Source organism: Capra hircus, chromosome 23 (genome assembly GCF_001704415.2).
Source record: "Capra hircus breed San Clemente chromosome 23, ASM170441v1, whole genome shotgun sequence".
Classification (NCBI taxonomy): domain Eukaryota; kingdom Metazoa; phylum Chordata; class Mammalia; order Artiodactyla; family Bovidae; genus Capra; species Capra hircus.
The window spans coordinates 2,440,920-2,466,967 of NC_030830.1; the positions used below are offsets into that span (position 1 = coordinate 2,440,920).

Sequence of the window (26,048 nt, forward strand, 5' to 3'; positions counted from 1 at the left end):
GGCGGACGTAGGTCCGGGCGTTTGGCGTGGGGTACCCGCATGTGGCGCGCGCGTAGGGCGCGGCGTTCACAGAACGGTTCTGAGGCGGGCGTTAGCGCAGAGGCCGTTGGACCGGCTGGCGGAACCGTCCCTGTGCTGCTCCAGCCATGGACTACCGGCGGTTGCTGATGAGTCGGGTGGTCCCCGGGCAGTTTGACGACGCGGACTCCTCGGACAGGTGGGCAGCCGGAGTGCGCCGCCGCCGCCGCGGTCCCCTGGGGGCGTTGACCCTTGTTTGCGGTTGAGAGGGAGACCAGTCATAAGCATCTTCCTTGGGCATCTTTTCACAGCCGTTTGGGGCTTTCTCCATCCCAACCGGGCCTTTCGATCCAGGTGACGGCAGTTAGTTCGCGGCTCCCGGGTTGTCAGCATCCCTGAGGCGTTAGAGTTGGGGAGAGCGACAGGGAAGCAGGTGTTTGAGCTTTTAACTACCTAGCTTTAGCTTTTAGCATTCCAGAAATGTTTAAGCACCTACTATGTGCCAGTTCTGTCCTCGGCGCTGAAGACGGTGATGAACAAGACAAACTAAGCCCCTTCTACTTGGGAAGGAGGCGGAGACATAAGTTACATGGAGATTTTTTTTTTCTTTTAACCAGATGACATATACTATGCAAACAGTTGATAGAACTAAGCAGTGACTTAACGGTCAGGGAACGTGAAGTCCAGATGGGAAGGGCGAAAAGGAGCCAACCTCTGGAAGCAGAGGGGGAAGAGGGGACAGCAGGTGTGGTCCCTCCTGGCTGTGGAAGGAGGATCTAGAGGTCACTCTGCCCAGAGCACAGTGGAGGTAATTGAAGAGATCGGCTGGTGCAGAAGTGAGGAGCCAGAGCCTAAGAGCGAGGGTTGGAAAGGATCTGAGAGATTCTTCTTGATGCTGTAGAAAGCCACACTCTGAGCAGGGCAGTGACATCACCCAGCGTGTGATTGAAAGGAATCATTCTGCTATGGAGGAGATGGTTTTGGAGGGCAGGAGTGGACACGGTTTAAAAGGACTAAGAAAATTCAGTTCATAGATCATGGGCGCTAGACCGGGATGTTCTGGAAGTAGAAGGACAGGTTTCTAACCATAGAACAGATGTGAAGTGGGAGTCAAAAGAAATTGGGGATAACTTCTACTTTGAAAGCAGAATGAAACATAGTCTTCATTTTGGGAATTATGAGAAAATGGTTTTTACTTTATATACTTTATATTCATAGTAAGGATTTACTGTGTGCAGATGGTATTGCTTTATTTTTCAGTAAATACAGGTTGATCGCTTTCTGTGTGACAGATCTTATATCATTTGATCTTGATACATTGGTAAATGTTCCCCTGGGTGACAGAGGTTGCATTCTATCAGGGGCAACCTATTGAGTAACTGGACAAATAATTTGTATGAGTTTTGGGTAAGTAGTACAGAGGAGAAGAACCGGGCAGCCTTCCCTGAGCAAAGTTAATTACTGGAAGGGTATGTAGGATTTAGCCAGAGAAACGAGGAAGGCATTGCAGGTCAGTGTTTTCAGGTGAGCGTGCAGCGGTCCCTAGGGACTAAGTCAAGTGGGAGGAAGAAACAGAGCCCGTGCGACTGGTGAACAGTCATGAGTGTGCACTGGACACTGTGAAGATGTAAACCAGTGGGTTTTGCCGACTCCAGGAACTTGGGAGACATTGTCACAGCTTGGGGTGGTTGTGCACTCATGGCATCTGGAAAGTTCAGGCCAGAAATGCTGCTGCACAGGACCACCGCCCACAGCAAGGGATTGCCCAGCTGAGGTGGGGAAGCCGTGGTGCAAGTGACAGTATAGCTTTAACATGCCACTTGAGGTTGTTGGCAGTCTGAAGGATCGATTGATGGATTATGATTATGAAATTCTAATAAATAGCAGGGGGTTAATGATTATTTGTTCTCTTCCCAGCCATATCCATGGAGATTTGGAGCCCTCTAAGCCATGGCTAATTAATGAGTCAGGATTGCTCATCTGAATTTACTTAAATTCCTCTCTGCCTGTGTTAAAATGCATATCATTGTGTTTTTTACGTGATCTCTGTACTTGCTCTCCACCTGATGCCTCAAAACTGGTAGTACTGCCTCTTGGGAATCTGACCTGCAGACATGTTGTGTTGGTGTGCACAGTGGTTTGTTAAAATTGAACACACCAGTTAAGTGGGAGATTTTCCACAAAAGTGCAGAGTTCTGGCTTCTCTTGAAAAACTAAGAAGATTCAGTAACGCTGGTCTGAATTTTCACATGGCAAAAACAGACCCTGTTAGTTGTGATCCCTTACTCTGGGCCAGTTCTCTGGGTTTGACAATCCCCGCTTCTCCCTTTTAGTTATACCCGGCCCTCTTCTCCCATTTGTGCTGCTTCTCGTCACCATCCTTCTTTCAGGAGCAAGGGTGATTTGAAGTTCTTTGTGTAACACAAGTCTTGATAAAGCTTTTTTTCATTGTAGAGTGATAATTGAGTTCAAGGTAAGGCTTGAAATAAAGCTTTAGACTTATTCCCAAGTTTTGTCAGAAAGCCTCCCCTGTGTGCTCTTAGAGCAGCTTTGTGAGTGGTTTTCCTGGAGTTCAGGTCTGCTGTGCTGATCAGAGCTAATTCATTCAGCAGAGAAATAACAAAGGCAGGAGCGGATTTAATAACCTGATGAATATGACTTCTTTAGTCGGACCTGGAGAATCACCCAACAGCTGAAATAGAACTCAGAAACAGGGCAACTTGGTATTAAGTTTGAATTTATTGGGCGATACATGTTGTAACTGAACCTTTTTGATGTATCTGTATAGATTCGTCTACTCTCTCTTAAATAAATACATATGTAAGTCCAATTAAGAATGTGTAAACTGGCTAAAACATTGTTATTTGTAGTGAAAACATTGACTTGAAGACCATCAAAGAGGAAGGTGATGTTATATTTGAAGACCTTCAGAGTAACGCCAATGAGAAGATGGGTGAGAGTGAGCCGGAAGAGGAGGAGGACGGGGATTATGACGATGACGATGACTGGGCCTGGGGCGATGGAGTCGGAAAGCTCACCCGGTGTTTCGCTTCAGGTGGAGGGAGTAACCCTCAGGTATTTTATACACAGTCCTGTACGTCTTTGTGTTGTTTGCTTATGTCCTCTTGAGTTGTTTTCTGTTGTGGTAAAAGTCACATAATATAAAGTGTACCGTGTCTTCACCACAGCTAACTGCACAGTTCAGTGTTCAGCGGTGCTGCGCACTCTCACCAGGATCCGGCTCCCGAATTGTTCACTTTGCTAAACTGAACCTGTGTCCCCATTAGGCGCTAAGTGTCTCTTGTCTGTTCATAAGTGAAAACAAAGCACCTCTACATACTTAATGTGCTTTTCTTTATTTACTAGTTAAGTTGCACTTTTCTCTGTTTTGTTACTGTTTGCAGTAAACTGCATATTTGTGTCTTCTCCCAGGCAGTTTTTTTAAAGCTCTTAATCTTATGATGATTTAAATAATTTTTAAATTTACTGATTATGGAATGAATCCACATCATTATCAGCAATATGGAAATGATGAAGAATGAAAGTCTGTGTAGCCTAGGACTGCAGGGCAACATAGCCTGCAAATCTTTCAGTAAATTCCAGAGCCACAAAAAGTCCTTTTAAAAAAGAAGACGTCTCTGAATGTCTGGCATATTTCAAGTGCATTTTTAAAACCCTCTTGGGCAAATATAATTGATCCGTCCCTTCCCTTAGGGTACTCCCCTAAGTATTGATGCTTTAATAATTAACTATGAACCAAGGGAAGATGGGATGAAATTTAGGCTTGTATGTATATCTAGAGTTTTCATCTCTGGAACTCATTTCTTCTAGGCCAATAGACAGACTCCCAGCTTCAATGCAGCCAAAATGTCTACTCCAGCAGACAAAGTTTTACGGAAATTTGAGAATAAAATTAATCTAGGTAAGTTTTTAAGATACAGTTCCTCTCACTAGGTAATGAGAAAACTCTTCAAAGACAACAAAAAGTGTTATAAAATTTTATTAGATCAATCAATGGATATATTCAGTGTTACAGGGTAAATAATAAATTTTAAAGGAAATTAAAATTTAGTAATTAAAAACATGACTTCAAGAAAAGACTCTAGCTTACACTTTTTTAGTCCTGTGTTCTCTCCTGTTATGGAAATACAAAGGTACGGATACTCATTCAAGTTATCATCGGTTTTATATTAGATTTTGTAGTAGGGTTATCTTGTAGTAGAATGGTGAAAACACTTGAATATAATCAACTATTGAATGTAATCACATTTTGTTTGACTTTTGATGTGGCATTAATCATTTAATGACCCATCGAATCCAAGGAATCACAGTGTGAATTTGAAGCCTCTTGGGAAACACGGGGTCTTCTTTCTCTCGTAGATGAAGGCTGTTAGGAGCCTGGTATGACAGCTCTCACATCTGATCATCCTTAGCACAGACCTGTAATTGGAAGTGAAACTGACATTTTTAGAATTATAATATTTATGATAGTTGTACAAAATACTAAATGTCTGAAAGAGCAGATAAAATATTTTTTAGGGATTTCTGAATCTAGATTTCTCTGGCTGAGAAATGACACCTGTCATGATGAAAGTGATCATCTTTGTTAGTAAGTAAGTGCTTACCCTTAAAAACACAAAACACACTTTTCATTACTAAAATATATAACTACGTGTAATAAAATATTTAGAAAGTAGAGAAGGGAAAGGGGAAAAGTATCCTGTTTAGAAATTTTGTCTTATATGTTGTTTATGTTGTGGATTTTTTTTTTTTTAGATAAGCTAAATGTTACTGATTCTGTAATAAACAAAGTCACTGAAAAGTCTCGACAAAAGGAAGCAGATATGTAAGTAATATATCAAGTATATACGATAAAGTAAATAAAACGTGACTGATATGAACTAATTGTAGACAGATTAGTAGCATCTCTGTCATAATTCTTTTACAAAGGATGTTTCTTTTTATACCTAAACCAATTAAGTTTAAGTGAGGATATCCTGTGCCTTTCTAACTTGAAAATATTAGATGAGTTTTCTTAAGAAATCTGTGCTAAAACTATAATCATGTAAAATTCATGAAAGTGCTCTCAGGGTAACAGTGCTTGTAGATTTCAGTTTAAACTAAAATGTTAGAGTATAAAAAAATGTCCCCTTTTTAGAGCTTATTAAGGATTGGTCCCTTCCATGAAGTATTTTTTTTTAATGGAAAATGAAAGTTAGTTGCTCAGTTGTGTCCAACTCTTTGCAATCCCACAGACTGGACATGCCCAGCTCCTCTGTCCATGGGATTCTCTGGGCAAGAATACTGAAGTGGGTTGCCATTTCCTCCTCCAGGGGATCTTCCCTACCCAGGGATTAAACCAGAGTCTCCTGCATTGCAGGCAGATTCTTTACCAACTGAGCCACTGGGGTAGCCTTAAAAATGTAAGAGCAGATTTAAAACTAAATAGTTTAACTGAAAACAGTTTCCATTTACATTTCTGTTCTCAAAAACAAATGTTTAAGATTTGGCTCACCTCCTGTTGCTAATAACTCTAAAGCATTAACAATATGTTACAGAAAACAACACTAAGATCATAAAAATAGCAGTGTTAGAACTGAACTTAAAATTAAAACCCAGTTTTCTTCTGGTTTATTATTACACGTAAGGGATACCAGCTTTTTGAGAAACAGCACATCTTATTTCACTAAACTGCCTGTTTGGATCTTTCATTGGTTTAGGTTAGTCTGTGAATTGAGTCACATAGTATATGAGCCAAAGTAATCAGAGTCTGTGTTTTTGTGCAGTAGCTGTGTTGAAATGATAAAAGCTTGTTTCTTTGTAGAAAAGGACTCTGAAGAGAAAGCCTTATAAATTACTTTAATTCTGTACTGAGAAAATCATTAACGGTTTAAGAAACAGTACTTACAGACTTGTTCTCTTTTTCCAGCATAGTTTGTTTTACCCCACTAGTCTTATTTAATCCTTCTGAAATATGGACGAAAGTTTTTTTTTTTCTTACTGCTGATACGCTCCCTTTACCCTAGAGAACTGAACGGCTTGTTAAAGGCAGTGAAGTTTCACACAATGGTGAAACTACAACGAGGTTATGAAATGCGTTATTAAAGAACTACCTGCTTAGGAATATCATGGAATAATGTACATTTAGAATCTTTTGATTTTGGCTCCTCTGAATTTTGAATGTCACCTTTACTTTTTTGGTTTTGTCTTAGGTATCGCATCAAAGATAAGGCGGACAGAGCAACTGTAGAACAGGTATGGTGTAAATGAATGTGTTGCACACTCTTCAAAGTAGTGCTTCTGTCTTTGAATCATGATTTGCTGTGATCCTCCTTGCTTCATGCTAATATCACCTAGAATTTCTTTTGTGTAAAATTGCTCCTCCTCATAGTTTTGAGTTTAGAGATCTACATTTTGCTTTATTTCTGAAAGCACTTTAAATAGATAAATTAGAATCATGCCCTGCAGAATGGCCCATGAAGCCACCCAGCAATGCTTTCATCTTCTTGGGGGAAGCAGAACTGCCTGTAAGACCAGGAATCTTTTCTTTTGTCTTAAACAAGGTCTGCGGAAATTTTGTGAGCCTTCCCAGGAGATGAGTCAGGTATCTACCACAAAGTGTGGGTGTGGGTGTGTGGGTGTGTAGGTGTGTGTGTAGAGAAAAGGAGAGAGACAGTAATGCCTTCAGATATTCAATTAGAATCCCTTACTTGGTTTAGAAGTTAGACTTGTTTTATTCTTTATGCAGGAATGCGGGGGGAAACCCAACTTTCCCCACCACGTGTCAAAGGTTGTGATTGGATATTGGAATTGACCCAGGTATCTGATGGGAAGAAAGTGATGAAACAGGTCAGACCATCGCTTCTGCCCCGTGCCAGCCTCCCTACCCGTCCCATACGCATAGCACAGACACATTTGGAATAGTGGTATTCCAGAGCATTCCATGTATTGAACTGAAGCCCTGTTGACCTACAGTTCCATGTTAGTTCTGGTTGTGCAGCAGGGACTCAGTCCGACATGAATCTTCAGATTCTCTGCTAAGTTACTGAACAGGCATAACAGGCTTTAAATTCATTGCCTTCTGTTTGTTAAAGCGAATCTGAGGTTGCATTTTACTTGAGACTGACTGCTCTGACCTTGAAGGAGATGAGCCTTTCCCCGATTTACCCACCTCTAGCAGGGTTTGGCCAGCTCTTTACAGAGCTAAATGATAAACACTCTGGCATTGTGGGTCACAGTTCTCTTTTTTTTTTTTTTGACTGCACCATGCCACTTGAAGGATCTTTGTGCCCTGACCAGAGATTGAACCCAGGCCCTCTGTAGTGGAGAGTCCTAACTGCTGGACTTCCAGAGAATTCCCAATTTTTTTTAACATTTCAGTATGTAGAATCCATTTTCAGCTTGCAGGCTGTAGAGAAACCAGGCTGTGGCCAATTTGACTCATGAGCTGCAGAGTGCTCGTGGTCGCTTGGAGCTTTGTGTCCAGGGCAGCCGCTGGGCTGGCTTGTCGTGTGCTGGCATTGCACAGCACACCAGCCTTTGAAGACTGTGTGTGAGGAACAGGATAAGGCTCTCTCTGATAACTTCTTTCTTTGCCACTTGTTAAAACAATAGTGTTTTAGATATACCGGGTTATATAAAATAGAGGTTAATTTCACCTGTTTTCATGATGGCTGAAAAATACGAAGTTACCTCTGGTTTGATTGTATTTCTGGTAGGTGTCATGGGTCTGAAGTCAGTTTCTGCTTCCCTTGGACCTGTTGGCCTTTGATTTCCCCGACTGGGTGAACCTGCTGGTTTCTTGCCTCCCTGGCTCCTTTGGGTCTCATCTCACATTTTACTCACTGCGGATGAGTGATTGAAACTGTGCCATCGCGACTGTCTCTTCGCCGAGCAGATCGCACAGTGCGCTTAGCTCCAGGTTCGCGTCTAATGCTTCTGTGAGAGATCCTTGGTCCGCTGTGTCTGAACGTTCTGCTTTTTCGCATTTCTTTTTAGGTGTTGGACCCCAAAACACGAATGATCCTATTCAAGATGCTGACGAGGGGAGTCATAGCAGAGATCAATGGCTGCATCAGCACCGGAAAAGAGGTGAGCCAGTCTTTGGATGTCTGAATGTCTCCATGTTCGCTCGCTTACTTCAGATTCCATAGTGAAACTGAAGTGAAAGTGGCAGTTGCTCAGCTGCATCCTACTCTTTGCACCTACTCTTTGCAACTCCATGGACTGTGGCCCGCCAGGCTCCTCTGCTCGTGGGATTCTCCAGGGAAGAATACTGGAGTGGGTTGCCCTTCTCTTCTCCAGGGGATCTTCCCATCCCAGGAATCAAACCCTGGTCTCCTGCATTACAGGCAGATTCTTTACCATGTGAGCCACCAGGGAAGCCCCCCCCAAAAGTGAAACTCCGGCAAACTTAGTAAATAAACTGCCAAATCAGGATAGTTGAATCAGTGCCATTTCTTAAAAACGGCTGGGTTATGGCCGGGAGGAGCTGTGCACAGAAGTGTGCCTCCCCAGTGCTGTCAGCCCATCCTGGCATGCCCAGTGCTGGTTCAGATGGTCAGACAGTTATGCTGGGGGCAGGGGTGGGGGTCTAGTCTCTGCGAGTCAGCACACATCTTTCTCAGTATGGCTGTGGGGAAAGACAGGCATGTTACTTTTCAGTTAGCAACTTATTCTGTGAGAAGCAGTTCTCAGTGAAACTCACTTTACAAATCATGAGATATGAGAATGTCTTCAGATATTTTCCACATACTTGAAATATAAAAATGTTTGAAACTACTCATGTGTGTGTATATATATATGTAGGTATTTATTTAATTCGAAGACTTGTTTTTGAATTATTTTTTATTGAAGTGTAGTTGATTTGCCATGTTGTGTTAGTTTCAGGTGTACATCTCAGTGATTCAGACATATATATATCTAGTGGGTCCTTGTTGGTTATCCTTTTTATATATAATAGTGTGTATCTGTTAATCCCAGCCTCCTAATTAATCCTTCCCCTCACCTTTCCCCTTTGGTAACCATAAGTTTGTTTTCTTTGTCTATCTAACATATATTTAAATTGTTCTTTACTATATATGTAAGTAGGAGGTATAGTTACTATACCTTTTAGTATTACGTTGTATATTTTAATTCACATATTCAAAGGAGGATGGTATTCTTTATGCATATTATTTCAGTTTACTGGACTTTTTAACTTTCAAGGATAGAGTCAAATAGATTGCAAAAGTGAAACATACTTAATTTCTTTTGTTTTTGACTTAAAATAGGCTAATGTATATCATGCTCGCACAGCAAATGGAGAGAGCAGAGCAATCAAAATTTACAAAACTTCAATTCTGGTGTTCAAAGACCGGGATAAGTATGTCAGTGGGGAATTCAGGTAAGCTCAGATTTTTTTTTCCCCAAGTGGCTTAATTTCTATATCCTAAAAAGTAAAAACTAGAATAATGGAATGATTGAAATAACAAGTATTTTTCTCATTCAAGATTTCGCCATGGCTACTGTAAAGGCAACCCCAGAAAAATGGTGAAAACGTGGGCAGAGAAGGAAATGAGGAACTTAATCAGGTGACTGTCTGGGGTAGGGGGTATGTGTGCGCATGCATGCATTAGGTGACTTGTGTGTGTGTGGGGGGGGGATGTCTGTGTGTTCCGTGTCTGGCTGTCGGCCCCGGCGCTGCGCTCCCAGCAGACCTGCTGTGACTCTGCCAGGGCCAGGGACTCTCAGGGCACGTCCAGTCCCTTAGACGTGCAGGGGTAAACAGAGGAAATGCTTCTGAGCAAATAAGAACCACCTTCTCTCCATGTCGTACAGACCCATCACGGAAGAATTCTGCCATGACTCATGTTTACTGGGCAAGGCTGGGTCACGTGAAAAGCCTTGGGAGCCAACGTGAGGTTTCGAGTTTACTGTGAGGGTGATAGAGAGCCTGCAGGATTTGAAGCAGGCAGGTGACACGAGCAGGTTGGGAGGATGACGTGCCATTTTGTGCAGGTGCTGGCCTGTGAGGCAGTTTTGTTAGGCCCCGAACTCTCGATCGTAGTTTCCTCTTCCTCAGTCCAACTCTGGACACATTTGTATATTCTTTGCCTTGGCACCTTTGTATCAAGTAAAGGCATCTTTAGGCTTCCTCATTTGAAGTTTTAAATATACTTTAAATAATGAAGGTCTTCTTTCTCTCCTTCAAATATTTTTTAACGTTTTATTTGCTATATTTAGGTGTCATACACTGGATATTTTTGTACTATTAAGTAAAATCCGGGAGATAGTGAAGGACAAGGAAGCCTGACATGCTGCAGTCCATGATGTCCCGAAGAGTCGGACACGACTTAGCAACTGAAAGACAACCAAGTCTGCTTGTTTGAAAGTCGTGTTGAAATCTTATGCTCAATTAGCGACTGGCCATGAGTCCACTATTTGTATTAATCATTGTTCACACTGATCAACTCAAAAGAGAATCGCAAACATACCTTCTGTGTTGTCTTCATAGTTTCAACACCTCTGGCTTTGAACTGGGTGTTTGAGGCTGTGGGACCTAGTTCAGTTGCCAGTGCTTTGCCATTCTTGGTGATGTGTCACGGTGCCACTGACAGTCCTCGGCATCTTAGAGGTTAGGAAATGAAGTGATAGCTCAAGAGGCTGGGGTGCCATTTGCTCATAGCCTGTCCGTCCTGCACTGCGAGGAAGTGCACTGCCCGTTGTTTAGAGTAGAGGCTTTAGAGCGTTGCTTTCAGCTTCTCATTTGTCCTTTTCTTCTGCTTTCGTATCACAGGCTAAACACAGCAGAGGTTCCGTGCCCAGAACCCATCCTGCTGCGAAGTCACGTTCTCATCATGGGTTTCATCGGCAAGGACGACATGTGAGTGCCCAGCATTGTATTTTTAAGTGCTATGAATCATCCAATATATGAATATTTCCCGTTTAAATAGTTCGTTTTGTCTTGGAATATTTTTTAATAAGTCTTTCCCACTCTATTAGTACATAGGGTTTTTAATTTGTTTAACCTTTTTAAGTCTCAAAATGCTTCAGAGCAACAGAGCTCACCTCGTTTTTCAGGAATGTCTTATGCTGGCAGAGCACCTGTTTGTGGACGGCTCTTTAGAACCGTATCTCTAGAGAGAACTAAACTGATCAGTGAGGAACCATAGAAGAGAAGAGTGTGTAACAGTGTAGCAGGAAGCAGGAAAAACTTGAGTCTGCTTATCTGAGTTGTTCACCTTATTTTTGTCCAAGGCCAGCACCGCTCTTGAAAAACGTCCAGTTATCAGAGTCCAAGGCTCGGGAGTTGTACATGCAAGTGATCGAGTACATGAGGAGAATGTACCAGGACGCCAGACTGGTGCACGCGGACCTCAGTGAATTCAACATGCTGTGAGTGGGTGACCCACGTGACCCTCCACGAGTCCCGTCGGATCCTTTAGGGAAATGAACTAAATCCCAATCCAAGAAGTCATCTAAATTCTCAGTTTTCAAGTTGGCTTCCACAGGGTCGCAGGGTAGGCCGTGTTTGGTGGCCTCAGGCACAGGATTGAGTGCTCTGATTGCTGGTGGGGTTAAAAGGACTTTGGAAATTTTCTCAGTTTTCATCTCTTGTTAGTCACAGTGGCTCTTCTCCTTATCCACTTTGGTCACATTATTAGTGTCTTCTGTTGCTCTTAAAATAGAAAGTTTTAAACAAGATACAGGCAAGCAGCGGTGTGCCCTAGGCCCCTGTGCCTGGCCCCTGGGGCAGTGTGGTGGCAGCGTGGCTCAGCCCTGTGCCCTGGCCCACGCAGGTACCATGGTGGAGGCGTGCACATCATCGATGTTTCTCAGTCCGTGGAGCACGACCATCCGCATGCCTTGGAGTTCTTGAGAAAGGACTGCGCCAACGTCAATGGTGAGTGGAGACTGGGCTTCTCCCCAGCTTGTTTGCACCTGTAACTCCATGCTCCGCTAAGCTGTTGATAGAGAACCGTGGCACTGAATCGTTTGACTCAGTGGTACTGACACCCTTGGCTCAGTGATGGTGAATTTTATCTCTTTGTGAAGAGATTGGAATAGCAACCTTTTCCCTCGCAGAGCCCTCACAAGCATCTTCTCTGGCAGATTTCTTTCTGAAGCATGGCGTTGCTGTAATGACTGTGCGGGAGCTCTTTGAATTTGTCACGGATCCATCAATTACATCCGAGAACATGGATGCATATCTCTCAAAGGTGAGGTGGAGCTGAGACTGGGAGGAACAGGAAGCAGCGGTAGTGGTGGCATTTCTGTGTCACTTCTGAGGACTCGGGGTTTAGCATCATTTCTGTTCATCATGACAGCTTCCAGAGACCTTTTCCTTCTGATTTCACAGATGAGGGATCAAACTGTAGTAAAAAACCAGTGGTAAAACCAGGTTTCTGGGTAATGGATGTATGTTCTGTGGGTTGAATGTGAAGGAAGGTGATTTTTGTTTTCTTTCCAAGGCCATGGAAATAGCATCTCAAAGGACCAAGGAAGAAAGGTCCAGCCAAGATCATGTGGATGAAGAGGTAAGATTGATTATCTGTTACAGCCTTGGAAACACTTGTGTCTTGAGGTCTTTTTTTTTTCATATATTGCTGGGGCATGATCTTGATTTTATTAGATATGCAGCATTTTAAATGATGATGATGTTTCCTTGAGATGTAACATGTTACATGATTAAATTGACCCAAGTTGTATAGCTTACATCCCTTTATATCCTTCCATTCCTGGCCTGTTTGCCCCTAGTCCTGCATGGAGAATATTTTTACAGAACCCACTGGAGGATGTGATTCAAGAAGGAAAAGCCAGTTTTAGTTTGCTAAGGTGAATTTTTTAAAAACTTTTTATTTTGTATTAGGGCATGGTCGATTAACAAACAGTGCTGTAATAGTTTCAGGTGAGCAAGGACTCAGCCACACATATACACGTATCCATCCTCCCCCAGACTCCTGTCCCGTCCAGGCTGCCACATTGAGCAGAGATCCCTGTGCTATACAGGAGGTCCTTGTTGGTGATCCCGTTTTAAATACAGCAGTGTGTGTGTGTCCACCCCAAACTCCCTAATTATCCCTTCCCCCCATCCTTCCCCCCAGTAACCATAAGTTTGTTCTCAGACCATAAGTCTGCAAGTGTGTTTCTGTTGTTAATGTGAATTTTTAAGTGATCTAAGTGTTGATTCCCGTAACGTTATAGATTTTATATATTTATGTTTGGTAAAAAGAAAGACTTTTTGTAAGATGTTGGGAGTCAGTATGTTTTTTGTGAAAGTCATCCATCAGAGGCTTTTTAAAAAAAATAATTCTCAGAGCTCTTGGTGTGATGGGTGAGTATAGGGCAGCCCGTACTTCCCAGCTATAGTGCAGGGCAGACGATGTTCCCTCGGAAGACCTCTTCCTCTCTCATTCGTAGCCAGGCAGCACTTGCTCACAGCAGCTCCTTTCTCTCCCACTCGGAAATGCCACTTTCTGGAATACAGAAGGGAAAGAAGTGTTATTCCAAGGGTAACCATTTATCATTCTGTGTTATATCGTTAGTCACAATCTCCTGTGGCCCAGCACACAGCACGGGCCGCACCAAGTGTGCAGACAGCCTGCCTGAGACTGCGCACAGGCTGTGTGGCGGTGGTGATGACCTGCTATGTGACTGAGGGCGCCAGCAGGCTCAGTGCGCGTGACTGAGGGCGCGGGCAGGCTCAGTGCGTGTGGGGAGCCGTGACTCAGTCTCCATTTCACTGTTCTTCTGCGTCTGTTAGGTGTTCAAGCGAGCTTACATTCCTAGAACCTTGACTGAAGTGAAAAACTACGAGAGGGATATGGATATAATGATGAAACTAAAGGAAGAGGACATGGCCATGAACGCCCAGCAGGACAACGTGAGTAGCTTGGTTTGTCTTCAGCAAGCTCACCAGGGAAGCCGTGGTCTTAAGTGTTGCCTTTGAACTAGTAAGACGGCTCATTCCCTTCGCATAGCACGCCCTTTGTGTACGTTGCTTGTGGAGAACATCAATCCACTGGTCTTTGCGAAAGGAAACGAGTGAGGCCAGCAAGGCTGTAATCACAGGAAAGGAAGCTGTGTATGGAAGCCCAGGCTCTAAATGGTTGCCGTGCTAGATCCATCGACAGGGGCCAGGGTCCAGCCCCCGCAGGATCCAGGGCAACCTGAAGGAAAAACAGCATCGATGGATGATTTAGAGAGAGAGATAAGGAAAGAATATTATAGATGAAAAATAGAGAAGAGAAAGAGGCTGATATTCTTTGGTTTACATAGAAAGCCAATAAAACTTTGAGACAAGTTTGCCCTGTTCATGGAGGCCACAGGTGCCTTCCCGGTCTCCCGAGGGAGTGAAGACACAGAACGTCTTCTTGTTCAGGTCTTAGAAACCTGGGCAGATAAGTGAACGCAGGGAGCCTCTATGCTCCAAGGGATCAGCCTAAAAAAAGAAAGTAAGAGAGGAAAAAAGAGAAAAAAGAAAAACACGGGGTGACCAAGCTTCTTCAAGTGAGGCCCATTGTTTTTATTTTTAAAAGGGTCTTTTATACTTTTACTTGTACATAGAGGGAAATGAAAGATGCAAAGTCATACAGAGTCAGCCCAAACATTACATCTGTTTTGTCTTTATTGAAACCAGGATTTTTTCTGCAAACCTTTCCCATAAATAATATTGTGTACATTATCTTCTGGCCTTGGAGGCCTATGAACATTTTATGACCCTCTTTTGATAAAGGCTTCTCCATCAGAAAACTTATTTTCCCTTGAAATGTTTTTTCTTATATTTCTTATCTACGTCAGCCTCAAAAAGTATTAAACAGAGTTACATTCTCACAAAGGTGCAGTGAGTTACAAGAAAGAACCAATTAGCTCAAAAGTCTGATATGGTTAATTTCAAGGCTACACTTGTTTTTCTTTCTAACTATGTTAACTAATGCACTCCCAGGTGCACAGTGGATAAGAGATATGGGAACTTAGCAACAAGCATTGGCCCAATAATGAAATCCTACATTAGCACTACTCTAATAACTTTTAACTCTTTGAGAGGCTCTATGTTTTAGGCTTTCTGTGCCTCTCACAGTTGGGAGGCTGTAAATAATCACATGTGTAGCTGCAAGAGTCTGGATATATCTGCCAAGCAAGCTAAAATGCTAACAGAGGGGTTTTGATTGGAAATATTCCTCTCATGTCCAGGAGACTTATTAGCCATAGCCCTAAGTTAATTTTCTCCAGAGAAAGGTGGTCAGGGATAGCCCCCTGTTAATGTCAGAGGAGTTGGTGAAAGTCATGAAATAGTAAAACAGACAGATTCCGGTTTTGGGGTAGATGTTCAAGAAAGCTTAGGGAGCCCGTTGAGTTCTGAAGCCTTGCTTAACAGTTCTCTTCTACATGACTTTTGTCATGGGTGGGATCTCCCATGGTGGCTCCCGGCAGACAGGCTCAAGGTGTGGAAAATTTGTTTCTGCTAAAGGACCAGAGGGTAAATATTTAAGGCTTTATAGGCCAAGAAACAAAATTGAGGCTATTGTATGGGTCATTATGTAATGAGAGAAAAAATTTCCCCCAAATGTTTGATGACATAAAAAATGCTTATAATATTGAATACATAAAGCTTTTCATGACAGTGAGAAAGGAATGGAGTTATTTGGGGGAACAGAGAACGTTACACTTAGCTGAGCTTCAGAGCTAGGACTGCCTGTCACTGACTGGTTATAGCTGTGTGTCCATAAAAGCCCCCAGGCTGCAGGTGAGTGGAGGCCCCGGCGGGGTGTGCAGGCCTGCTGTGGTTATGGAGGAGAACCGCACCCATCCTAGGCGCTGTGTCCCGTGAGACACAGTTTGGACACCTTTTTATACTCCAACGAGGTATCATTCAGCCAGCAACAGTACCCTTTCTTAATATTGCAGCATATTTCAGTGCTCAGTTTTATGCTGATTCTTTTTGTTTTTGTCTCTTTGGTTTTAAGATTCTATACCAAACTGTCACGGGACTGAAGAAAGATCTGTCGGGCGTTCAGAAGGTATGAAGAACAAGTATTCATTTACATGAAAACTCAAAAGGATATAAAATTATGTGTCAGGTATTATTAGTGTTGAAGTAACAATGGTGCGCTGTTACTGGTGCAGATGCTTCCATGGTCCATGGGCATCATGTCCGTTCCTTTTACCCGTGAGACTGAGCTGTGGGCACGTGTCGTTTGTTGTTTACTCTGCCCCTGAATCGGTCTGTTGTTGTAGCTGAGGCGTCGATCTTTTGTGTATCCTATTTTCGCTGGTGAAGCTGTTAACAGTAACCATGTGCTTCTAGATGTTTCTATAAGCAGCTTAAAATAGCAGCGGGGTCTGGTCTTGCCCTAGCGCGCAGTCTGCTGAGGGCAGGGGCCACGAGTCTTGCCATCTCACGCTGCAGATTCCGGTAGTGATTTTTCTTACAGCAGCTTTGTTGTGTCTTAACATTTTCAAATAGCAGAGATTAATTCTAATTTAAGCAGTAATAAAGGTGGTTCTTACTTCTTTTGATGTTTTTAATGGATGTTCTTAATATGAAGGTTTGTGGTTTACATTTTGAAAGTTGACTGTCTTGTTTGTGGGAAGAATTGGACTAGGAGAATTCTTGGATTCTGCGTTTCTGGGTTTTTTGTGGCAGGTGTGACAAGGATAGTTGCGCTTTGAATTCCAGAGCAGGAAGATTCTGTTACCACTGGCCAGGAAGCCTTTTTGTACCATCACCATGTAAAGATCTGTTTTTTTTCTTCTTCTTCTTATGAAAACAAAGCCTTGTGCTTTAAAAAATGCTTCCTGCTGCTTTAAAAACTGCTAACCTTCAGGGAAAAAAGTGAACATGTTTTTTGTTTAAAGATTGTCTTCCCTCTTGGATTAACAAATGTTCCACTTGAAATTTAATCTGCAGGCCAACAGCTGTGAAGTTATCCAGATACGTTCACTTTTCTCTCTTGTCTGTGTTCCAAATCCCAGCTCAGCCCATGGGATGTGCTGCAGGGGGTGGAACAGTCCTGCTGTTGATCTGGGTGGCTCCCCACGTTGGGAGCATCCCCAGCCATCCTGGAATGGCTGCTTCAGGCTTCCTGCCAAGTGTGGATCCTGTTGTTTTGATGTTTCAGTACGGGATGTCATTTTCAAAGTCTGCAAGGCTGAAATCTGAATTCTGTCATTAACTCATCGAATGCCAGTAGGGAATTGGCTTGTTGAGAATAACATGGTCCTGTGATGTTTTCAAGGTCCCTGCACTCCTGGAAAGCCAGGTTCAGGAAGAGACTGGTTCTGATTCAGAAGATGCAGGGAGCGTGGAGTGCTCTGACACAGACTCTGAAGAGCAGGGGGATCACGCCAGCTCCAGGAAGCCCCCTGCCGACCTTGAAGTTGATAGAAAGGTTAGCTGAGAGCGCATGTTCCCACGTTTGTCAACACAACCACACAGTCCCGTGAGGCTGTGTGCTCAGATGTCTGGATCAGAGTAGCTGAAGTATCAATTTTTAGTTCCTGAAGTGTGAACTTTGCTTTGGTGGTAACATCATCTAGAGATTGGGCTTCTTCTAGGAGCCCTTGGGCACTGCCCAGGGAGAGGACACACTAGTTTAGTGCGTTGATTGAAAGTGGTCGTCATGCACTTGTACAGATGATGCTGGAGTGGCCCCTGTGGTGAAATACCAAAAAACCATTCCAGGGGCATTTTTACAGCCCAGCTCCCCATTTTCAGAATCTCAGAAATTTCTTCCACTGCTGCCTGTAGACATAAGAGATGCTACTGATGCAATGATCCATGATGGCTGAGTAACTGTTACTCTTTATTCTTAGCCTAATCCTTTAAACCCTGGAGAGTCTGGGTTCCAAGACTTCCAAGAGACAGCTCCCTAGTACACGTTCTCTCTTTGTCTCCTGGAAATATGTATTTTTTCTCTCATTCCAACATTTATTTCTGTTAGAATACGAACCACATAAAGAAAAGAAGTCGCACACATTTATTATAATAATGTCCCCATGGGCATCTGTGTCGATGGTCTTGCAGTGTTTGAAATAAATTGTAAAGACAGTTTTCACCCCCAGTTCCACCACCAAGCCATAATCATTTTCAGTGTTTTTCTGACACTCGCTTTTTATCTTCTTAACATTTAACAACTTAATATTTAACAACTTAGTTGTAATAATAATGTGACTACTCAGAATGAATGAAATTTGCAGAGTTTCTGCTTTTGGTTTTTTCCAAACTTTTTTCTTAAAAAACCACTAGTTGATTTGGCGGTGTTGGGTCTTAATGGTGACACACATCCCACGGGCCATCTGGCTAGGGCGCATGAGGGACCTTCGTCCCCAACCAGGAGGGGGCCCCCCACCCGGGGTCTTGCACAGCGGATCGATAGCCACTGGACCACCAGGAAATCCTCATACTTTTTATTTTTGTTTTACAGGAAAGAAAAAAGATGGTCAAGGAAGCCCAGAGAGAGAAAAGAAAAAACAAAATTCCTAAACACGTGAAAAAAAGAAAGGAGAAGGCAGCCAAGATGAAAAGGGGCAAATAGAACCAGAACCGTATCATGTACAGTAATTTTCCATCAGTTACGTTTCACACCTGCGCACTGAGCTGCCTCTGGAGGACGGGTTATTGATTTTAACCAAATGGTTTTTACTGCAGTGTCCCTGAGGACCAGTTTTCATGTAATTATGTAAACAGCTCTGAGCTCTGTTGTCTAGGTCTATTCCCTAGCTCTGTGTAGTATTGATAGAGGATTTATTTAAGCCACTATTTTAATGAACTTTATACAATTTTATTTTTGTATATTTTTATCTTTTGCAATGTTGCTTTTAAAGCACTGTAATTATTTAAACATATTGAGCATTCCCGCCCTTTGTGTAACGGCACTTTGGACAAACTTAGGCAAGTTGTTTTTGCTTTGTTTGTACCAAAGACATACCTGGGATTATTGGACTATAAGGCCATAGTTTCTACGAAAGGGAGATTTACTGATACAGAGAATTCAGTTGGCTGTTGATATCATCGTTCATTGCAGCTTCATTCTATGTGTGCTGATAATTATTTATAGTGTACTTACTCTTCATCTTTACTATTCTTCTCTCAGCTGGTACCTCCCAGTTCATAAGCTATTTCACATTCAAATATGTGGCCTATTCATTCATTCATTCATTCATCAATAGTTGGGTGTTTTAAGTATGGGAGACACAGCAGTAAATCAAAGGCAAGTTCCATGGATAATCCTAGTTTTCCTTAAGTTGAAGCTTGCACTGGCTTGGATCCGTGGGTTACTGAGGGACGAGCAGGGTCAGCTGCGTAAAGCAGCGAGAAGTTACTGCCTTCAGGTAGTTTGCATTTTCATAGGAAGACAGTGTATCAGCCTAGTAAATTCCATGGAAGAACTAGCACTGCTTGGGGCAGTGGAGGTATGCACGTTTAGAAGAGGCCGTATTTGGGCAAATACTTGAAGGCTGTGAGTTGTATGCCTGTCGGGAGAGAATAATGGTCCAGGCAAAGCAGACAGCAAGTGCAGAGGCCCTGAAGCAGAAGTGTGCCTGAAATGTTGCAGACACCAAAAGCTAGGGCATCGTAACCACTTGGGGGGTGGGGTTGGGTCTGGGAGATGGGACATAGTGGCTTAGATCGGGTGGTGGTAGGCGCCTGGAAGGTTTTGAGCAGAGGAATGATGTGATCTGACTTGTTTTTAAAGAATTGCAATCACTCTGACTTCCATGGAGAATTGACCAGGAGGCAAGGGGTAAGGGCCGGCTGGGTATTTATTGTGACCTGTGTGAGAGATGATGGTGGCTTGCTATAGGATGGTAGCAGTGGACATGGAGAGAAGCCTTTGGATTCTGAGTATAGGAGCTACAGGATGTGTCATGAGAAATGCTGATTTTAACTGTGGAATCAAAAAAATTTGTGTAGATGAACGTAGTTTCCCCTAAACTGGAGCTTGCCCCTGCTTGTTTGAGAATCAGTGGGTTATTGAGGGAGGGGCAGGGTCAGCAGAGGTCTTAAAATTTTAAGCAGACAGCTTAAATTTTGTATTCATAATAGCGTCCCTTCCCGACTTGAAAAAAGTTCAAATACGAAATTTCAGGAAAACACAGTTGTGTTTCCTCTGAAATATTCTACAGTGAACACAACAGAGGAGAAAAGACAGGTGGCTGAGCAATGCATTGCCCTTTTGAGGGGGTCACCTTCAGGACCCTCTGGCTTTGGCCTGGGGCTGGGGCCTCCTCCCCAGCCAGTGTGCTTAATCCAGGTGCTCAGGCTCCTCGGTGGCATCTCTGCTGAATCGAGTGTAGTCGCTGGGTTTGGAATCAGTTTCCCTGGGCAAAGCCAGTGTTGCCCGGCTGGCCAGTCCTCATCCCAGGCTGCCAAGAGGAAGTGGCTTGTGGTGCGCCCAGACGGGACCTGCAGGGGAATTCTGGCTCAAAGCGCCTTCTTCCTGACAATGTGCTGACGTGGCCCTTTCCCCATCTGGATTCTGGGCTGTAGCTGTGGCTGTGCGGGAACCACTGGTAGCCTTCTTGCGGGACTGATCTGATGCCACTTCCCTTGTTTGACTCTTGAGAGCTGATCTAGAAGAAGGAGCCCCGTCTTAGGTAAATGTCCCTTTCTGGCTCCAGTTGCAATAGAATTTGCGCACCTGATGGGTTTGGTGTCCCTGAATTTCTGGTGAGCTTTGGGGGTCTCTTGGCCCAAAGGCTGGGACATCATTTTGTCCACTTTGAACGTACCTGGTTTTCTGTCCTATTTTGTTGATTTTCTAATCCCTTAAAAAAGTGCAGGCGTTTCTTCTCTCAAAGTTGACTGTGAGGGATCTGGGTGGTTTCATGGAAGCGCGGAGTCGCAGTGGTCTCCTCTGTGGCTGGAGTCCTTATTTTTCCTTTGATGAAGCAGTTCAGGGACAGCCTCTTTCCGCCACCCGGGAGCACAGCCTTTGAGCCTGGTCTCAGAGTGAAGAGGTAGGTGGGCGCCACGGCCGACATCCAGTTTTCTTCAACTTTTGCTTCTCTTTTACAATGACGGACTCAAGGTTGGAGAGTTTTGTAGTTTGGTACCAAGAGTGGTTGGAGAAGATCTGTCCTTTTTGTGAGTTTCTGTTGAGTTCAGTGCAAGCAGCTTGCTGTTGCTTGGTTGTGGGCCCATCCTGTTTTGTGGCTGTGATTTCATTAACCTCTCGACTCAGAAAGTGAAGAGCTGAGAAAGTTCTTCTAGAAGCTGGTAAAATTCAGTCGAAGGGCATCTTGAGTGTCATGGGCTCTGAAGGTTGGCATTTCTAAAAGTCCTTTTTGTTTTCAAGAGCTTAACAGGTCTTCTAACATTTGGTTGTGTGTACACATACGATATTCAGGGCTTGACTTGGACTTCAGGGGCTTGCTTTTTGATGGCATGAAGGTCGCGTGAATCAGCAGCTACAGCAGATCCTCGCTGTATAATTTCCCGTGAAGATTTCCTATGACCGTGTCAGATAAGGTTTTCAACCACTGGTGGTCATAAAACAGGAGCGCTCCGTGTTTTCTGTCTCTTGAATCGGACTATGTCATTCATGCCCTGCATTTTGGTTGGAGGTTTTAACTTCCATATGCTTTGGGTTTGGGTTGCCTTGGACATAAGGGCATTTATCGGTGTTCCGGGGGCGGTTATAATGTTGGGTCTGAAAGCATCTAAGCTGGTTTCCAAAGGAGAAGACAGCTCTCCTACACCCCTGCTCTCCAGAGATCTTAGTCCCAGCGGAAGTGCTGTGGGAACCTCTGGGCTTGAATTTGAAGAAGGAAGACTTGTGGACTTTGTGACTTTGGTTTCCAGCTTTCCTTCACTTTCTGTATCACTCTACTTCCTGCTGTGATGGCTGGCAGGCGCGGCCGCCGGGAGGGGGCCCTTGTACCGCCTGGAGAGCCACACAATACCCTTTTGCCTTTTTTTCCAGACTAGCAAGGGTGTCATCTGTGTGAGCACAGTTGTCTCCAGCTCTCTCAGCGCTTTCTGCATTTCTTATCACCGGGTAGTAATTTCAAGGCCAAGCAACTTCATCATCTCGGGGTAAAATTTGACCCTTTACACATCTGCCACGTCGCTCTCCTGCGGTCGTGAACCCGTCGTGGCAAGGTGGCAGGTCCCTGGGCCTGGGTGCCTCAGCTGGAGCGGGGCGGGCAGGGGCAGGCAGTGAAAGCTGTACGGGAGTAGGCGCCCCTGTGGCTCACGTCTGTGGTACAGTGGGGGGTGTGAGTGGCTGCCTCGGGGAGCAGAGGGTATCGAAGGCTAGATGGTCAGGGGACCTAGGCCGGCGTTTTGGAAGGACTGTCCTGGGTTAGGACAGGCTTGGTTGTCTGTGAGAGACATGTCTGAGTCTCCATCAGGCTGGGGTGTGGGCCGGCCACTGATGGGGGGTGAGTGGTGTCTGATGACATCACTACCCTCAGGACAGCCAGTGTTTAAATGGGGCAAGGAGAGGGGGTCCCCCAAAGGGGCAGTTGAGGATACGAGGTGCTTTGCTGGCGTCAGATGCCGCACGGGTCCCACAGGGCCCTGAGAGAGCGCATCACGGTGATGAAGGGTTGGGAGCCTGGCTGCGTGAAGCAGGCACATGCCACCAGTGCGGGGAGCTCAGCACAGTGCCTGCTTCACGGGGCTCCTGTGAAGGATGCTGAGGGGAGCTCGGGGGAGCTTGGCCAGGGCTGGGTCAGGCCAGGGAAAGTGAACCCAGCCACTGACTCTTCGGTGTTCCCGAGGCGGTGTGAAAAGAGGTTCACAGAATCACCTAGAAGGTACCTTGCCTCTCCCCAGAAAGGCTGAACTGCAACCCACGAAGCCTCTCGCTGTGGTTGGCAGGTTACAGGAAACATGAGCTCACAGGAGCGGGATGCACGATGCTGGGAGGATGTGGTCAATGGAATCAAAAAAAGGGCAGCAGGGAGGGAAGAAGCCAGACGTCTAATAAAAAGGAAAAGAGGTCTAAGAGACTTGTCAGTGCTGTGACTTCAGCTGGACCCTGGTTAGATGAAACCAGTGGTAAAAATATGGGCTGTTTGGGGTTTCTTTTCAGACAAACAGGGAAAACTTCAGCATGGAGGAGGTGTCAAGTGATAGTAAGGGATCATTCGTTTCACCAGATGTGATAGTGGTATTTGTGGCTTGAAATGGTGCCCTCAGAGCCTGGACTAAAGTCTTACTGGGTGAGATGAACAGGATGCCTGTGATTCAAAATTCTCCATCCTTCCTGAGTCCCCAAAGGACAGCGGTGGATGAAGGAAGAATAGCAGGTCAACAGTTGTTGAGACAGAGTACTAATGGGTGTCTTGGGATTCATTACATTCTTTTCTCTCTTACAATTTCTGTAAGAAAAGAGCTGGGTTTTTTCTGAATCAAAGTTTCTATTAAGTACTTAAAACAGGGCGTGCCACATACTTGTACTGTATTATACAAGTGTCTGCATTTTTATTTTGTTTGCTCTTTTTAAGTAACTTTTTTTTTTTGCCTAGTCTTTAATTGTTTAATCATCTGGGCCAAAGAGGAAGGCCTCAGGAGGACTGTTAGTGCCTTCTGGTACCAGCCCAGCTCGGTGTCCCCTGACATGCCTTTGGTTCTGAGATTCCGGTTCCCTGGTGGAGGCAGCGTCAGAACATGTGTGCTGAGCTGCCCTGAGTCTCGGTTCTGCCCAGCCTGCCCGTCCCCTTCGCAGTGACCTGTCCTGGCCACTCCTGGCGTGTGGTCTGCCCCCTCAGCTGAGGCCCCTGCAGTCTGGTGACCTTTGCGTTGTTTTTCTGAAGCTGCTCTAACTGACAGGCTGGCCCCGTGTTACTGCGCTTTGCAGACACCGAGACTGTTTTACTGACTGAAGGGCTGTGGCAGCCCCGTGCGGCCCCTCTGACTGCCGTCCCTGGCTTGGCTCACTCGCGCCCCTGGTCATGTGATGGTGGTTCTTGCCGTCTTTCAGACCCTCTGCCGGCAAAAAGGTTACAGCTCGCTGACAGCTTGGGTGATGGGTAGCATTTTTTAGTGATAGCACTTGAGTGTGAGCATCACTCTTATATGCACTGGGAAACCACATACTCCGTGTAACATGTTTTCCCGCGATGGTCGCCCCGTGCTGCGGCCGGGAGCCGAGCACACAGAGCGTCCGAGCTCTGCCTGTGCATGTCTGAGATTGCCTTGCACAGGTCGTGTGTCTCTCCCTCGCCTCCCAGCTCCTCCTAGAATAAGCTCCACGGGGCAGGGGTGTTTACCTTTGTTCAGCTTTGTGTCCCAGCACCTAGAATTGTGTCTAAAATATCGTAAATGCTCAATAAACACTTAAGTGAATGATACACTGTGTTTCTTAAAGATGGGGCTGTGACATCAGTTGCACTCCTCTCCCCCCACCCCCCCGACGCGATGACTAGGAGCTGATGTGGGTAGACTCGTGCCCTCCAGCCCTCTGTTCGGTGAGCGGGTCTCGCCGCTTTAAGGTGACCGGCCTGAGCGAGGTCAGGGACAGGGTGGCCCCTGCAGCCTTCTGTCCCCAGAGCCTTGGCATCACACAGCTCCCCAGCCAGGGGAACGGGTGCATCTTAACCTGGGCTGTTGCTGTGACTGCCCACGCGAAACCGTTTGACAGCAGTGCTAGCCAGAGCGCTTGGGCAACTGTCGATCAGCTGATGCGTCATTCAGAAATCCCACGCCACCGTAACATGGGGGAGCAGGAGGCCTGGTCACTTCACTTCTCTTCCCAAGCATGAAAGTGGAGTGAAGTCACTCAGTCGTGTCCGACTCTTTGCGACCCCATGGACTGTAACCCACCAGGCTCCTCCATCCATGGAATTTTCCAGGCAAGAGGACTGGAATGGGTTGCCATTTCCTTCTCCAGGGGATCTTCCCAACCCAGGGATTGAACTCAGGTCTCCCGCATCGCAGGCAGACGCTTTACTGTCTGAGACACCAGGGAAGCTTGAAGATGTACTGATCACAAGAGGTGGTTCTGGTGGTGTCCTGTGAGAATCATTCCAGATACAGATGTATTTTTGTGGGGTGGGGTGTTAGCGCCACTTCCTACCTCCCCATCTTGACCTCCTCCTCAAGGGATGGTCCTAAGCTTGAACATGGCCTCCACTTCTTTGAGAAGCTGATGACTTCCCACAGTGAAACACAGGGCATACCCTAGCCCCAGGGGTGGGCGTGAATGTCAGGAGGCGCTTGGTCTTGCCCAGCCTGGTTTCTTTCACTGAATGATACCAACATCAGCAGTGACGTTGGGAGCCTGCCCCCTGCCACCCAGCCTGTGAGCATGGTCCAGGCTTGCTGGGGTGGGGAGGGGACGCTGGAATGGATAACCCACTTTGCTTCACAGGAGAAGTTCTCATCACACAAGATGGTCATCGAATTTCTTCTTTACAATTCTGTTATTTTAAAAACCGTAGCCTAAGTGGATGACTTAACGAAGGGAGAAGTGAAAAATGTATTTTTAGAAAAAGGGTCTCAGGAAGGCTTGAGGAAGAAGGAATGAAGCACAAAGAAAGTACGTGTGAGGGCAAATAATTAACAGCCATCAATTGTTAAAATAACTGTCTCTTATGAATCCTGGATATTGCTAAACAAAATGCTGTCGTTTTATCAGGATGACCAAATGCGCCTCGGATTTCATGCTCAAAGACGTCTCATGTTTTTTTCATGGATACGGCACATTTTATACCGTCTACTTGATTTCTGGCTTTATATAAAATTGATAAAGCAACTGACAAAGGAAAAAAAAGTGCAGCAGATCAGTAAGTTAGAATAGGTCCTTCAGAGGCCAAGGGACCAGGTTGCAATTACATCTCTTTAAGAGTTTGTGTATAAAAAACGCCATGAATGGGTTTAAGGCGTCAGTTACCACACAGGCCAGCTTTGCTTTTCACTTGTTTCATAATCCCATAAGGCAGGTTTTTCTGGGTTTTCCCGTGCACCATGTTTTGTGATGGGGATTCTGTTCATTGTCCTGCAATAACTTTTGCTCCTCTGGAGGGAGGTGTGCGCCTACGTTCTCGTCGTGAACATCCTGCAGAAACCTGCTGTGGGCTGTTGACTGCATAGGAAG

General features: G+C 44.9%; 1 protein-coding gene across 1 annotated transcript; it reads left to right on the forward strand.

Annotated features, from left to right (window-relative positions):
* RIOK1 (RIO kinase 1) lies at positions 1-24,303 on the forward strand. The gene is made up of 17 exons (XM_005696894.3): positions 1-217; positions 2,889-3,093; positions 3,850-3,940; positions 4,795-4,864; positions 6,231-6,273; positions 8,017-8,109; positions 9,291-9,403; positions 9,510-9,590; positions 10,796-10,882; positions 11,257-11,394; positions 11,799-11,902; positions 12,112-12,218; positions 12,471-12,536; positions 13,763-13,882; positions 15,966-16,019; positions 17,238-17,390; positions 18,426-24,303. Exons 1-17 carry the CDS (start codon positions 147-149, stop codon positions 18,534-18,536), a joined length of 1,707 nt encoding a protein of 568 aa, XP_005696951.1. The 5' UTR covers positions 1-146; the 3' UTR covers positions 18,537-24,303.

Excerpts from the sequence above, each read along its gene's own strand:
- RIOK1 (XM_005696894.3), top strand. The coding sequence starts at position 147 with ATGGACTACCGGCGGTTGCTGATGAGTCGGGTGGTCCCCGGGCAGTTT. Across the intron at positions 3,941-4,794 it reads TGAGAATAAAATTAATCTAG|ATAAGCTAAATGTTACTGAT; the intron begins GTAAGTTTTTAA and ends TTTTTTTTTTAG. Across the intron at positions 11,395-11,798 it reads CTCAGTGAATTCAACATGCT|GTACCATGGTGGAGGCGTGC; the intron begins GTGAGTGGGTGA and ends TGGCCCACGCAG.